This window comes from Chanos chanos, chromosome 12 (assembly GCF_902362185.1).
Source record: "Chanos chanos chromosome 12, fChaCha1.1, whole genome shotgun sequence".
NCBI lineage: Eukaryota > Metazoa > Chordata > Actinopteri > Gonorynchiformes > Chanidae > Chanos > Chanos chanos.
The window spans coordinates 21,956,951-21,971,450 of record NC_044506.1 but is presented as its reverse complement, the minus strand read 5'-3'; the positions used below and the strand labels follow the sequence as shown (position 1 = coordinate 21,971,450).

The 14,500-nt window shown below is 43.0% G+C and overlaps 2 protein-coding genes across 2 annotated transcripts; both read left to right on the top strand.

Moving 5' to 3' along the window:
• Positions 1-1,678: 1,678 nt before the first annotated feature.
• On the top strand, positions 1,679-6,665 carry tekt2 (tektin 2 (testicular)). The gene is made up of 9 exons (XM_030789480.1): positions 1,679-1,834; positions 2,202-2,327; positions 2,576-2,781; positions 4,120-4,263; positions 4,365-4,479; positions 5,231-5,338; positions 5,804-5,947; positions 6,248-6,327; positions 6,467-6,665. The coding sequence occupies exons 1-9, from the start codon at positions 1,679-1,681 to the stop codon at positions 6,663-6,665; spliced, it is 1,278 nt and encodes a 425-aa protein (XP_030645340.1).
• A 2,346-nt stretch (positions 6,666-9,011) lies between these two features.
• On the top strand, positions 9,012-10,034 carry LOC115824876 (free fatty acid receptor 2). Its single transcript, XM_030788600.1, has one exon. It carries the CDS (start codon positions 9,012-9,014, stop codon positions 10,032-10,034), a length of 1,023 nt encoding a protein of 340 aa, XP_030644460.1.
• Positions 10,035-14,500: the final 4,466 nt, after the last annotated feature.

Here is a 14,500-nt window from a genome sequence, read left to right as displayed (position 1 = left end):
GTAAAATTTAATACTTTTCAAAGGCATGGCTAGATTTACTAGACAGAACAGTTGTATGTACTTGATATTCTGTGTTTATTATAAGTAATGCAGTGTTCCCATGGCTTCAACCTATGTCATACTGCATTAATTGCTTTGAAACTGCTCGACTTGTCGGAAAAGTGGAAGAGAACGCTGAATTTCTGAAAAGCCCTGTTCTATGCGTCCCTATATTCCGTCATTCGGCGCTTGTTGTTACCATGGTATTTTAATAATTAAGTAGCAGTGGCTAAACAGTTGTGTGTCGCTGTTACTAGGAGACCGGCCACTTGCACGGACTCGTTTCAAACTTCTCAGAATTGCAAGCACACAAACGCACACTGGGCAATTCCTGAACTGAGGGTAAGTGAATAGAATGCATTCAAATAAGAATTTGTTATGTATTTATTAATGTCATTGTGTTTGTTAACCCATTGGTACCACACGAATCGGGCTGGAAATTTCGTTTTTCATGTTTGAAATGGTGTGCGATCATCAATGAAACGACGTGTTTTCTGGAAAAGTAAGTTTATTTTGTTCTGATGACCAGTGAATGAAAGTTACCTACATTTAATGGTGGGTCTACTTTCCAGAGGATGTGCGATGGAGAGGGGGAGGGGGGTGGAGGTTCGATGAAGGGACGGGGGAGTATAAAGTCATACATCAGTATAAAGAACCATGTAAAGCGGTATTAATGTACTGTGAGGTCATTTTGAGATGTAATATTCTAAAGTAACATGGAAAAAAAAGCGGCTCACTCATAACCATATCCACAAAGCGTATGGTACCATTCAGACGTTACTGTTGAGCTGATACTCATTTATTAATAATAATTGCTAATTAAAGTATTGCTAAGTAAAGAATCAATACTGTTGTAATGTCTGTACTCGGTTACAATTCATTGGTGCGTGAATTCTGCTTCACAAAACTCCGAAAGAGCCCTCTGCTCTCCCTCTTCCATCTCTCTCTCATTACCTCATCTAGAGTGACTGAGTACATGAAGCTAACCATCTCAGGAAGAGAGACCGATTAGATGTCTCGTGTTCTACCTTCCTCCTGTCATTTGAACGATTAATGATATTTTTTAACCAACAGAAAATCTACTCAGTGTGCCTGAGTAAAAAAAAAAAGTAACTTCAAGCAGATTACAAAAATATTTTATAAAGAGGATAAGCACTAGACAAATAATATAAACGAAATTAAAATAGCTGAGGTACTTTACGACGTAGCACGTGGTACACAAATAAAAGACATAATTAACATTAAGATATACAAGAAAATAAATAACCTACAGGTGGCAGTGTTGTTCTACAATCATTCTGCTTATGCTACAGGCTCGTGTTCGGTCCTGGAAACTGTACGGTCAAGCAGTTATTGCTGTTCTGCCTCAGTGTGTGATAAGGTAATGATGCCAGATGCCACAGTCTCGGCTCCATCTGTTCTACAAGATTAAAGGAACACTTGTCCCTTCAGCACACTACTCAATTTTAGTAAGATATTTAAAGTCTTGTTCATTTGGCTTAATTAGTGAGAACTCACATTCATTCTGAGTGGCCAGGTACTCATCTCTGCCGCAGAACGGCATATTTGTAACTTCGTGATAACGAAGTGTCGCCTCTGATTTATCGTTGTCGTTCCTCCGATTCCAGACGCGGTAAACATGGCCACTATGAGCGTGAAGCCAGCTTTACGTTACAGTGTGTCTGACTGGGAAAATAACATCCAAGAGCTGGCCGGCAGAGCGGAACACATACGACAGCTATCACACGAGATTCGTCAGGCGGGAACGACTCTGCGAAACGAGGCTGCTAGTAAGGTGAGAAGACGAGAGAGCGATGAATGGGAAAACTGGAGGACTTCCCCCGCCCCCCTTAAATAGCCAATGAGGGCAAAATACCACATAATGACACAGCCAATAATATACATAAGCTGATAGGAAGGGCTGTTTGGGGGGAAAAAACCCAGTAAGATTAGAAGTAGAGTAACTATAGTAATAGCACCAATGGCATTCAGCTTTTCATAAGTTCATAAGTTCATAAGACTCAGCATTGAAGTTGCATGTCAGAGTAGCCTGGGGGATGCATGTGCTGTGTTTTTTAAAAGGCCGATATTTTGTCATGAGTAGTTCTTGATAGTATGATTTTCTCTCTCTCTCTCTCTCTCTCTCTCTCTCTCTCTCTCAGACAAACTGGGATGAAAATGCCAGCTGTCGTACGTTGAGTGACAGGATCAGAGATGTCACTCGCTGGAAAGAGAACCTCGAAGCTTGTGCACAGGAAGTGGACACAGAGATGGACGCCCTTACCCGGGTTAGTCAAGAAGCCAGATCATTCTGGAAAAATGTGCCATATTGTACTCGGTGGAACATGGCATGAGCCTTGGAGTACAAAGACAAATATTTTATTGATGTGACAGCCAACGTGTCCCAGGTTTCCTGGCATTACAAGTTACAATAGTAATCAAGAGGATCTGAGTGAAATTATAGCTCTTCATTCTGTAAGTCATGGTATGTAATCGTAGTACATTGAAGTGTTTTGCCTGAATGCTTGTGTTTTAGTCAAAGGAGGAGACTGAGCGTGCTCTGTCCGCAATGACCCTCCCCTTGGAGGTCACGGTTGAGTGCTTGACCTTACGGGAGGGTCGTCAAGGCAACGAGCTGGTCAGTGACCCTGTGGAGGCTGATTTAAAGAAGGAAGTGGAAGTGATTGACAGGGTGCAGCGGACGCTCCAACAGTGCATCGACCAGGCCTTTGAACAGCTCTGGTGAGAGAGAGAGAGAGAGAGAGAGAGAGAGAAAGGCAGAGAGAGAGAGAGAAAGTCAGAGAGAGAGGGAGAGAGGAAGGCAGAGAGAGAGAGAGAGAGAGAGAGAGAGGGGCAGAGAGAGAGAGAGAGAGAGAGAGAGAGAGAAAGGAGAGAGAAAGGCAGAGAGAGAGAGAGAGAGAGAGAGAGAGAGAGAGAGAGAGACTGTAGTACAGAACAGAAAAGGCCAGGATAACTGTATAACTGTATAGCTGTATAACTGTATAGCTGTATAACTGTATAGCTGTATAGCTGTATAACTGTATAACTGTATAACTGTATAGCTGTATAGCTGTATAACTGTATAGCTGTATAACTGTATAGCTGTATAACTGTATAACTGTATAGCTGTATAACTGTATAGCTGTATAGCTGTATAACTGTATAACTGTATAGCTGTATAGCTGTATAACTGTATAGCTGTATAGCTGTATAACTGTATAGTTGTATAGCTGTATAGCTGTATAGCTGTATAACTGTATAGCTGTATAGCTGTATAACTGTATAGCTGTATAGCTGTATAACTGTATAGTTGTATAGCTGTATAGCTGTATAGCTGTATAACTGTATAGCTGTATAGCTGTATAACTGTATAGCTGTATAACTGTATAGCTGTATAGCTGTATAACTGTATAGCTGTATAGCTGTATAACTGTATAGCTGTATAGTTGTATAGCTGTATAGCTGTATAACTGTATAACTGTATAGCTGTATAGCTGTATAACTGTATAGCTGTATAGCTGTATAGCTGTATAACTGTATAGCTGTATAGCTGTATAGCTGTATAGTTGTATAGCTGTATAGCTGTATAGCTGTATAGCTGTATAACTGTATAGCTGTATAGTTGTATAGCTGTATAGCTGTATAACTGTATAACTGTATAGCTGTATAGCTGTATAACTGTATAGCTGTATAGCTGTATAGCTGTATAACTGTATAGCTGTATAGCTGTATAGCTGTATAACTGTATAGCTGTATAGCTGTATAACTGTATAGCTGTATAGTTGTATAGCTGTATAGCTGTATAACTGTATAACTGTATAACTGTATAGCTGTATAACTGTATAACTGTATAGCTGTATAGCTGTATAACTGTATAACTGTATAGCTGTATAACTGTATAGCTGTATAACTGTATAGCTGTATCCTCTGTGTTTCCTTACATCCGTCTTCCTCAGTACAGAGAAGGGACAAGATGAGCACACATTTTTATCATATTGCTGTATCACTTTGAGCTTGGTAAACAGTGAGAGTGGGATCATTTTCTTTCTTCAGTCTGTAACTGATGTCTTTCAAACACAGTCTGCTGCAGGAAGCCCGTCATCAGCTGACCCTTGACCTCCAGAACAAGATGGAAGCTCTGGACGTGGACACGTCCTGCCTGTCACTCACGGTGGACTCGCCTGAGATCTCCCTGAAACCTAACCCCACCAGAGTGCCTCATGGGTAAGATCCTGAGAGTTGAGAGGTGAACATCTCTGTACAGCGACCCAGTGATTAATGAGATGGTTAACGGGGGGGTATGTCATTCTGGGATGTGGTTGCAGATCCACTACCCCACAGCAGTGGGAGCAGTTTAGCCATCATAACGTGACTCAGGCACTGGAGGGGATACAGGCCTCTGTGCAGCTGAGGGAAAACATGAGTATGACCAGAGTTCAGGTAGGATGTGTGCGCGCGCGCACGTGTGTGTGTGTGAGTGTGTGTGTGTGTGTGTGTGTGTAAGAGGTAAATTCTTCTTCAGACACTTTATCTTTAGTCAGTGGATACATGGTGCAGGTTATCATGAGCCTTCTGTGTGTATGTTGGTGCCACGGACCTGAGCATAATCCGAAAGATAAAAGGAATCCAATATTTGTTATACTAAATGGTTTCAATGAGCCATATAATGTTTCTTTGACATGCCAAATCAAGCATGAGGGCAAATATTAGATGAATAAATTTACCAAATAGATTAGCTTGGTAAATGTGGACCAAGTCAAATATCCAATGCTTGTCTGATCTCCATTGACATCTTAGACTTGTTTTACTTTGCCTTTAAGTCTTGCCAACAAGAATCATGCACAATGACTAAGACTTAAGTCTGTGTGTATGTGTGTGTGTGTGTGTGTGTGTGTGCACATGCCTGCATGTATGCATGCATGTGTTTGTGTGTGTGTGTGTGTGTGTGTGTGTGCGTGTGCGTGTGTGTGTGCGTGTGCACATGCATATGTGTGGACGCATGCTTGTGTGTGTGTGTGTGTGTGTGCGTGTGTGTGTGCGTGTGCACATGCATGTGTGTGGACGCATGCTTGTGTTTGTGTGTGTGTGTGTGTGTGCCTGCGCGCGCGTGCGTGTGTGTGTGTGTGCACGTGCGTGCGTGCATGTGTTTGTGTGTGCACGCATGTGTGTGTGTGTGTGTGTGTGTGTACAGGTGCAGATTGAGCTGGAGGCTCAGCGTTTGGCCACAGAGTTTTCTCTGAGGAAGCGTACCCACCAGCTGGAACAAGCCTGCCATGAGCTGCAGTGGCAACTAAAGACTGTGAGTCTAACTGCAGTTTCTCCTGCTCTCCCTCCCTCCATCTTCCTCCTCTCTTGCTCAATCCTTTTCATACTCTAATAGGCTTTGATCCCAGTGCACAAAGAGCTTCACCTTATCAACTGTATAACCATGTTTGAAACCGCCTTGTACACATAGTCTTGAATTCCAACATGTTTCCTGTTCTGCAGGGCCACCGCCATGAGGTGACTACAAAAATGAATGCTAACAAACTACAACATTATTTGTCAAATCTTGGCATTCTGGCAATTCAGACCCGACTTTCAATCCCATCATTAAGTTTCTGTGAAGTTCCCCTGTTACAGATTCCAAATAGAAGTAGAATTAGAATTGGAATATTGGTGAAGAAAATGACCCGGTGATCTTTGTGTGGAAAAACACACTGATCACTGATTCTGAGTCAAGAAAAAGCGTGTGTGTATCTGTGGGCGGACATTCCTCTTTCAGGCCCAGGATGAGATCTCAGATCTGGAGAGTGACATCCGTGGTTTGGAAGAGGAACTGCACGCCAAGATGGGTCCCCTGAAACTGGTTCACACCCGTTTGGAGAACAGAACCAAAAGGCCTGGCATAGACATGTGCAGAGATGAGGTATTCTTCAGTCCACAGCATGAAGCACTACTAATGGGAGCAGTGATGTTGAACTGATCAGTAATGTTAAATAAGGCAAAAGCATAAGACTGTTCGAGAGTTCATTTTTTTTTCAAATGCTGAGTCATTCGTATTTAGTGGATGACTGAATTCTGTATGAGCTCATCAAATGACAGTAAAATAGTGCCAGTGACGTCTAATGCTCCAGTACTGGTTTTGTCCTGATTGCTGATTGGCCTGTATGAAGCACCATGACTGCTTCTGATTGATTGTCCTGTTGATTTGTTGGGTTTCATCCAGGTGCAGTATGGGTTGGTGGAAGAGGCCAAGCAACTAGATGCCACCATTTTAGCTCTGAAGAACAAACTGAGCCAGGCACAGTGAGTTAACCTCCCATCTCTACATCTGTCAGCGAGTCTTCACTACCTGCTGTGCAGGTGTCCTACACCCTGCTGTTTGGAGTCATGTAAAGCCAACGGAGTTTTTCACCTCCTCTTTGTTATTCCCCGTCCCATCCAGGCATTCCTTACAGTCTCTGCGGCAGCACGAGGCCCGTATGGCCGAGGATCTCTCGCGGAAGAAGGACGCTCTGTCTTTGGAATGCCGTAGCCGCGAGACGCGTCAACGTCTCACTGTAGCTGTCCAAGCGGAGAGCTCACAGAGTATTGTGGTGCCCCTGACGAACTCCAGTGGGAGACACACCCTGCAGCTGGCATGATCTGGCACACTGACCCAACCCAGTTTATCGGAACCAAACCAGAACACAGCTCAGTGTAAATGTAATAAAGCCCAGTTTAACCCAACCCCTGTCTAATGCCATCCGGCCCAACTCAACCCACCTAATCCAGCATTACCTAAAACCAGTCTAATCTTGCCCAAACCTGGACCATGTCAGTTTTAACTCAGTCTAACCAGCCTACTCCATGTCAGATCATAGCCCAAAAGGGAGCTATGTGTTAATAACCCTAGGTTTATAACCCCAGTTATTAACCTCTGTATTTTTACAGCAAAACCACATTTCCCTTCTGTGAATGCCAGTGTGTTTGCTCCACCATCTGTCCCACAAAAGAGATTCTCAACAAAGCGGTGTATACAGCAACAAAAAAAAATGTTGTGTGGATTGATTTTTTTGTCTTTGTTTTATCACAGATTTTCTGATCTTTGTGAGAGTTTATACTTTTTATTTTAGACGTTTACTGAAAACAAATGAATGATAGAGGAATGGACAGCTACAGTCATACACATCAAGTGCAGATCTCTATGTGTTCGAATAATGATTCTCAAAAGTAAATGTGACTCTGATTAATGTAACTTCCCTCAGACAGATTTTTTCTCATTAACCTTTCACTGATTCTATGTCTTTATGCTGTTTTCCATTGTTTTTGACTAGAGAATCCAGTTTTGAAGTGTGGCAATATGGCCTTTTAGGACGTGCACTCTGTCTTTTTTCTTTTTCTTTTTCTTTTTCTTTTTTTTTTATGGTGAATGAGATAAAGCTATGGAAAACACTTACTCACATACTCCACAAACACTAAACAAATAACTGCAGGCAAACACATAAACCCACAGGAAAGGGCCTCTTCAAACAGGAAGCAGTTTTACTGCACCAGCTGTGGCTTTAATCTATCTAAATAAGTTTGTTTGTCTCAGGCATCGTCTGGTGAATGCTGAGGCTCTGGAGGGTTTTGTCGATGATGCTTTTGTTTCATCAAACTGTCCTTAGCTCTCCTCACAACAGCCGCTGTACTGGAAATAATACAAATGCTAATTACTGGCACAGCCGAGAACTCGATATCTGTCAAGTCCGGAACTGTTGCTTTTTTGGTCCCTGTGTACATAGACATGTTTTAGAATAGATTTAATGTTGTGGAGTGTTAGATAAATTGATGTACTTGAGGAAAATAAAAAGCTTATTTACTGTTAAGCTTTAGATTGAGTTTTTCTCTGTTGTGCCAGAGCACGTTTTTTTTTTTTTTTTACAGAAATTACGACAGTGTTGAAGAGATTATAGAACAGGGGTTTGTTTTAATGTACCTTTGGCAACACACTTTTATTTTATTAAGCGCTGTAGTTTTTCAGTTCTGCATCCTACCCGATGAGCAGAGAGTAAAAAACCTTCTAATTTCATTATGCACTTCCTCTACTCACATGACTGCAATTCAGTGACACACACACACACACGCACACACACACCAACAAGAATAACCAACAAGAATAACCTACATGGATGTCTCTGTTTACTGACAGCCACCATTTTCTCTTTAAGAGCCTGTCTCTCTCCCTCCCTCTCTCTCTCTCTCTCTCTCTCTCTCTCTCTCTCAGTCCCACCCATGGCAAAGACTTTAGATTAACCCCTTGCGTGTCATGGCTGTTATCAGTCAACCTTAAGCCCACAGGTGAGGCATGACAGTCTTCCTGTGGCTTTATAGCTCCACAGACTGAGTCCTTCACTTCTCAGTCAGCCAGAACCATGGCTGGATGGGCACAGTTTCCTGAAAAGTCCAATTATTCTGAATCATTTCACTAAAGGCGCCTGATACAACCTGTGTATTGTTGTCTGCTGTCAGGGCAATTAAGTCGATTCTGAGGCCCCTGTAAAATGCCATCTTGTCACGTTATGTTTGCCTGAGCAGACACCACCGCGTCCATTTGGACATCAAGGCCAGGCCCCTGAAGTCACAAAAGCACAACCATATTCAGACACACACACACACACACACACACACATTCTCTACACATTCTCTCTCTCTCTCTCTCTCTCTCTCTCTCTCTCTCTCTCTCCGTTTTTTGCGCGCGCACACACACACAGACACACACACACAGACACACACACACAGTCAGTCAGCTATTCCATCCCTGTCACTGGCAGATCCATTATCTGTCTTCTCCCTCTATGTGTGTGGCTGATGAAACAGGTGTTTACTCAGTTCCCCGGGCTTTAGCTGGTAGCAGGACGGTTTCGGAACAGCTTCTGTGAAACAAGGCGGACACAAGGGGTGTAAACGAAGGTTATACTGGCATAACCAAACTCTCACCAGGGTGACCTGGCACTGGGGCATAAAGGATGAGTATGATTGTGTTTCAGTGCGTCTTTCTGATCGTCTACTCTCTCACCTTCCTGTTGGGGCTTCCAGCTAACCTGCTGGTGCTCTTCATTTATGCCCGAAAAGCCCATAAGCGCGGAGCTACCCCTAATGTAGTCTACGCCCTGAACTTGTGCGTGGCTAACCTGGCACTGGTGGCCTGGATGCCGGTGAAGACCCTGGAGACGGTACGGGAGAACTGGGCGTTGCCAAACGAGCTTTGCCTCGTCTACAACTTCTTCCTCTTTGCCTCGCTGTACGGAAGCGGGCTGTTCCTCTCTGCCGTGGCCGTCGGACGTTATCTTAGCATCGCCTTTCCCATCAGCTATAAGCTGTACCGACGCACCCGAATCTCCTGCTTGGTGAGTGGCGGGCTTTGGGCGATAGTGCTGCTCCACTTGGGCCTGGGATTGGCAGTTGAGGGCGGAGGCCACTTCGTTTCGGTGTCGGTACATCACAACACCTCTGAGTGTTACGAGAACTTCACGCGAGAGCAGCTGGACTTCCTGGTACCGCTGCGTCTGGAGATGGCCCTGCTGCTCTTCTTGGTGCCTTTGATTATCACGGCCTTCTGCACGCTGCGCTGCCTGGCTCTGGTGGGTCGTTCCTGCCTGCCCGCGGGGGGCAAGCGTCGGGTGTTGGCGGTAGCCCTCTCCACGCTGGCCGTGTTCGTGGTCTGCTACGCGCCTTACAACGCCTCACACGTGGTGGGTTTCGTGCTGGACGAAAATGTGAGCTGGCGCAAGGAGGCCATGCTGTCCAGTTCCTGCAACGTCTTCCTGGAGCCCATTGTGATGCTAATGTTGTCGCCATATACGACGCGGGACCTAGTGGGGAGGCTGTGTGGGAGGGGAAGGGAGTGGCCAGGGTCACGCAGCAAGGCGACAGGAAGGCACCGTCGTCATGGTAAAGCCGTCTCCAGGGACCCCTTGGCTACAGCGAAAGGGGTAACATCAGTGATTGAGAAACAGATAAGAGAAACTGAGAGACGGCCTAAAGAATAGCTCTTCTTTAATGAGGAGGAGGGTTATCAACAGACGAGGATGTGCCAGTCATACACACTGGCGGAGTGATGTGTGAATGTGCCTCTCTGGAGTGGATTTATTGAGTTCATGAACATGGCTAAAGAGATAAAGGACACGTGTGACACACGTCAAAAGACATTTCTGAGAGACAGACGTCGTGCATGATGAGCGTTGAGCACCGTCGGTTTACCAGTATGAGGAAACTTGTCCAGTTCATTAAGCTATATGCTCAGTATGGACGTACAGTGCTTTGTATAGGAACTTGAAAAAGAGAACAGGATGTTGGAAAGAGTAGAGAGTATGGACGAGTAGCTTTGTCATTTGCTCAGACGCTCTGAAAAGTGGGTCGGAAACTCCTGAAAGACCTTGCGTTTGAGGCTGCTCTTCTTTTTTTTCTCTCTTTTCGTTGACCTGCCAACTTTCTCTCTCTCTCATCATCCTCAGTGTGAGCTCTAAATAAGATATAGCTATGCTATTTTACACAAACTCTGTGAGGGCTATGCGATCTCACACAAACTCTGTCAGACACCGGCAAAAGCGTAAAATGAAAGACATCAATCACATTTGCGTGTCTTTGCTCACCCTGCGACACTCCCTGCTTGAGGGGACAGAATCGGAACATGAAGTTTGATGTTGGGCTGTATGTTTCACTTGGTATACTGGAGAGGAGGCACAGCAAAACATGCCTAGTCCAGTGGCAGTAGTATTGTAGAGTATAGAAGAGGCCTCTGGGCATTTAATGCAAAAAGATAAATCAGGCTCAAGTAACTGGAATCATAAAAACCTCTGCTGAAATTCAGATTGGAGGGAAGCCTCTGTTAAATGACTAAACGTAAATGTAAAAATCCTATAACTGTAAAAACTAGTAAATGTTTGCAAACATTGTTTGCTCCCCATTAAATCACTAATAATTGTTGCTAGAGGGAGCGTTCAGTGTTTGTGTCAGACATTTAGAATGCAGAAAGGGAGCATTGTTGAAGTATTAGATGGTGTAAATATTTGATCTCGTTCACAGTGAGGATGTCTGACAGAGAGAGAGAGAGAGAGAGAGAGAGAGGGAGAGAGAGAGAATGAGAGAGACATGGAAAAATACTGCAGGTGAATGACATGAACAAAGTGCATACCTTCTGTATTCTGCCACAGTATCATACGCCTGTTTCATTTGATCTGAATTTTATTTATGTGCTACCATGACATGACAGGAGCTCAATGTGATAATGAAACACATAATTACTGAAGACATGTGTCAGTTTAGGCAAACGTTCCCTACCAGACGTGCTATAGAGCAGGATTTAATTTTAATCATCTATAAACCAGTTGCCACGTACTATAACGATCTCCTCTCATGCAGCTTTGGATATCCATGGACAAGTTACATGGTTTTAAATAGTGCTTCATCTTTTGGTATTAGCAGCTGGTTAAGGAGGAACATGTGAGTGGATCACCATATCTTGGGTTTTAATAGAAGTGTCATTAATTCTGACAGGGATAATATATACATACATGCATACATACCTACATACATACACACATACATACATATACATACACACACACACACACACACACCTATATATATATATATATATTTTTTTTTTTTTCTTTTTTTGCAGTATGTGTACATGTTCAGCAAGAAATATTTTGTAGAGAAATGTCTCGAAAACCTCTAACACTGAACTTAATTATAATTGTCGAAAAGGACATCAACAACAGAGTTGATGTGTGATAGAAAAAAAAAAAATTACGATTCTGAAGAGGAAAAAATCTTCCTGACTGGTTTATCTGCCGACACGTAGCATCTTAGATCTTTCATTTACATCCACTCCTATTTCTCACTGCCCATCAGGATGAAGGAAGTCCATTAAAACGGTAATCTGGCGTGTGCTCGTGTCTTGGCCGTCTCTTTTTTTTTACAGCACACATCCACATCAGCACGATATTTCTCACTACTTTGTGCATTTCTCTCTCAAGTAAAGTACAAAGTGGAGGGGAGAATGACATATGCCACTGCACCCAGTATGGACTGCCAGGTAACATCCCCGGTCCACACTGTTTTTACTGTAGTTTTTCCTTTTCTTTTCTTTTCTTTTCTTTTCTTTTCTTTTTTTTTTGGCATAGAACAAACAATAAGAGAACACAGCACAGCTACACCCTCTTGTGGTGGGAAGTCAATGCTGTTTCAATTACTACACCACAGTTCAGTTGTATAGGCTGTTTGTATGTGTAGACTGTTTCACTGAATGAAACAACAGAATTGTAGATGTGCATGCATAATTTCCTTTTGGCCCAAGAAAACTTCTGGTGTGCAATTTTAAAATCAGCCAGCAGGGGAGATGAAGCCTTCAAAGTGGAACTGTAAGCTTACCAACCGCTGACCAAAGAAGACATGGGCAAAAATTAAACATTAAAGCAGAATATTGCTTGCCAAACTGCATTATTTTTCGTCTGACTATGAACTGAATTCAGAACTAACTTATCCTGATGACTACTATCTGTTTAGTTTCAGGGTATGTTTGAAAGCTTATTATTGAAATTTATCAAATGAAAGGAGACGCTTTATTATTTCCCACTAGATCATCATAAAGTATCAGACTGAAGTATCAGGCTACAACCAAAAATGTACACTGCATTTCATTGCAGGTGAATTTGCATAACAATTAGCTATATGTTTCACTTATACTTTAACTAAATATGAAAAAAATTAACCTTTCACTCTTCTGAAGTCACTAGGAGCTTTTGATTAGTTTAAGGCCTTTGTAAAGAATTGTGACTTGAATTCAGTAAAGAGTGTCGGTTAGAACATAGACACTAGTCAAAAATCCTTTGATGGATTTATTGAAGATGTTTTCAGGAGGATATGACCTACTTGAATAGGTGTGTATGCATGTGTGCACTTTCCACAAAGAAAAAACAGAAAGACAAAACAAAATAAACATTACCAGTTTAAGTATAGATATGGCATATGGCATATGCCACATACCATAGATATGGCAATAAAAGTTAGCTCTCAAGGGATAAGCATTTATGAGGCAATAGAAATAGTCATTACAGCGCAATGGTTCTCAAAACACAATCCTCATTACATCCAGAATGAACTAATGATTGCATTCAGTTACATTAACTGGCAGTTGAATGTCAAACATTCAAAGAGAAACATTCTAACATTACATGCAAATATTTAATGTCATGGTCAGTCTAAAGCCACTGACTAATTTAAACAAGGAAATTCACTGCTGAGCATATGGAGACAATATCACACTGTCAGTAATCATATCTTTCTCTACTGTAATCATATCTGTGCCAAATAAATAACAAATAAAAAAGTTAAGGAAAGTAAACAGGACTTTGGTCATGAACGCAAACACAAAGGAAGGTTTTTTAGAGTTCGTTTGCAAGTATTTAAATATCTTCCCTGGTCTTCTCAGATGACAGTAAGTGTGAGTGCAGGTCTTATGAACATGTATTTGTGGGTGCTTGGTTGCTATGATAAGTACAGAATATCAATGTGTGTGATTCTGAATCAGGGTGTAGTGAAAGACTCCATGACAAATGAGCGTGAGTAGTAATGTGGGTGAATGGGAAGTCTGGGAGATGGGGAAGGGAAAAAAAGGGTTCGAGGTGGGATCAGAAAGGTCAGGAAGAGGGAATAAAGGGTCTGATGTACTCCTTGTCCTTTACCTGAAATTCAGTTGTCGGGACATAGCCATCTTTACTGGGTGACGTGAGGTTACCTTTCCAACCAGAGGGATCTGGGGCGCTGAGGGCTTGGATCATGACAACTAAACTGAGTTGGAGGTTGTGTGCTGTTTCTGTCTGAACTGAGGAGTTGAGGTAAGTAATGCTTATTGAAATGGACCCAAAGATGATGGGCCAGGATCTGCCTGGGACGGCTCTGCTGACCACTAGGGGAAGGGGGGAAACACGCCATCACATCAACAGGAGATCGGGGAGTGATGGGATCAGGGCCGGACACAGAAGAGAAATAACCCAAAGGTTTTGAGAGGAGGATGCCTTCCATTTCGATCGAGACTGTATGCTCCTGCTCCCAAGTGCCACCAGAGTGGGGTACATAGGGTTAATTGACCTTGAAGGAGATTCTCTGTTTTGCCAGTGCTACCTGCAGGTCAGGGGTCAGGGCCTAGTAAATGTCCTGTAGTTCTCAACAGCCACCCTTGAAACTGTTTCCCTGAAGAGACAGCAGTCCAAATGGAGTCCCTCTGTGAGCCGTAAATGTGTGAGGGCAATCAGACAATAAAAGAAAAACCAGGGCTATGGCTGTTGAGTAGATCCAGATGTGCACACCTGGTGGTAAAATGTTTCAAGGTGATCCCTCACTGTTTTCCTACATGTCTGTCCAGCCCTCACATCACAGGGCCCAAAGCAGCCCATCCTGGCACACAAGAAGGGGAGTTTACAGAGGCATAGGCATGCAGGGGAGAAGTTGG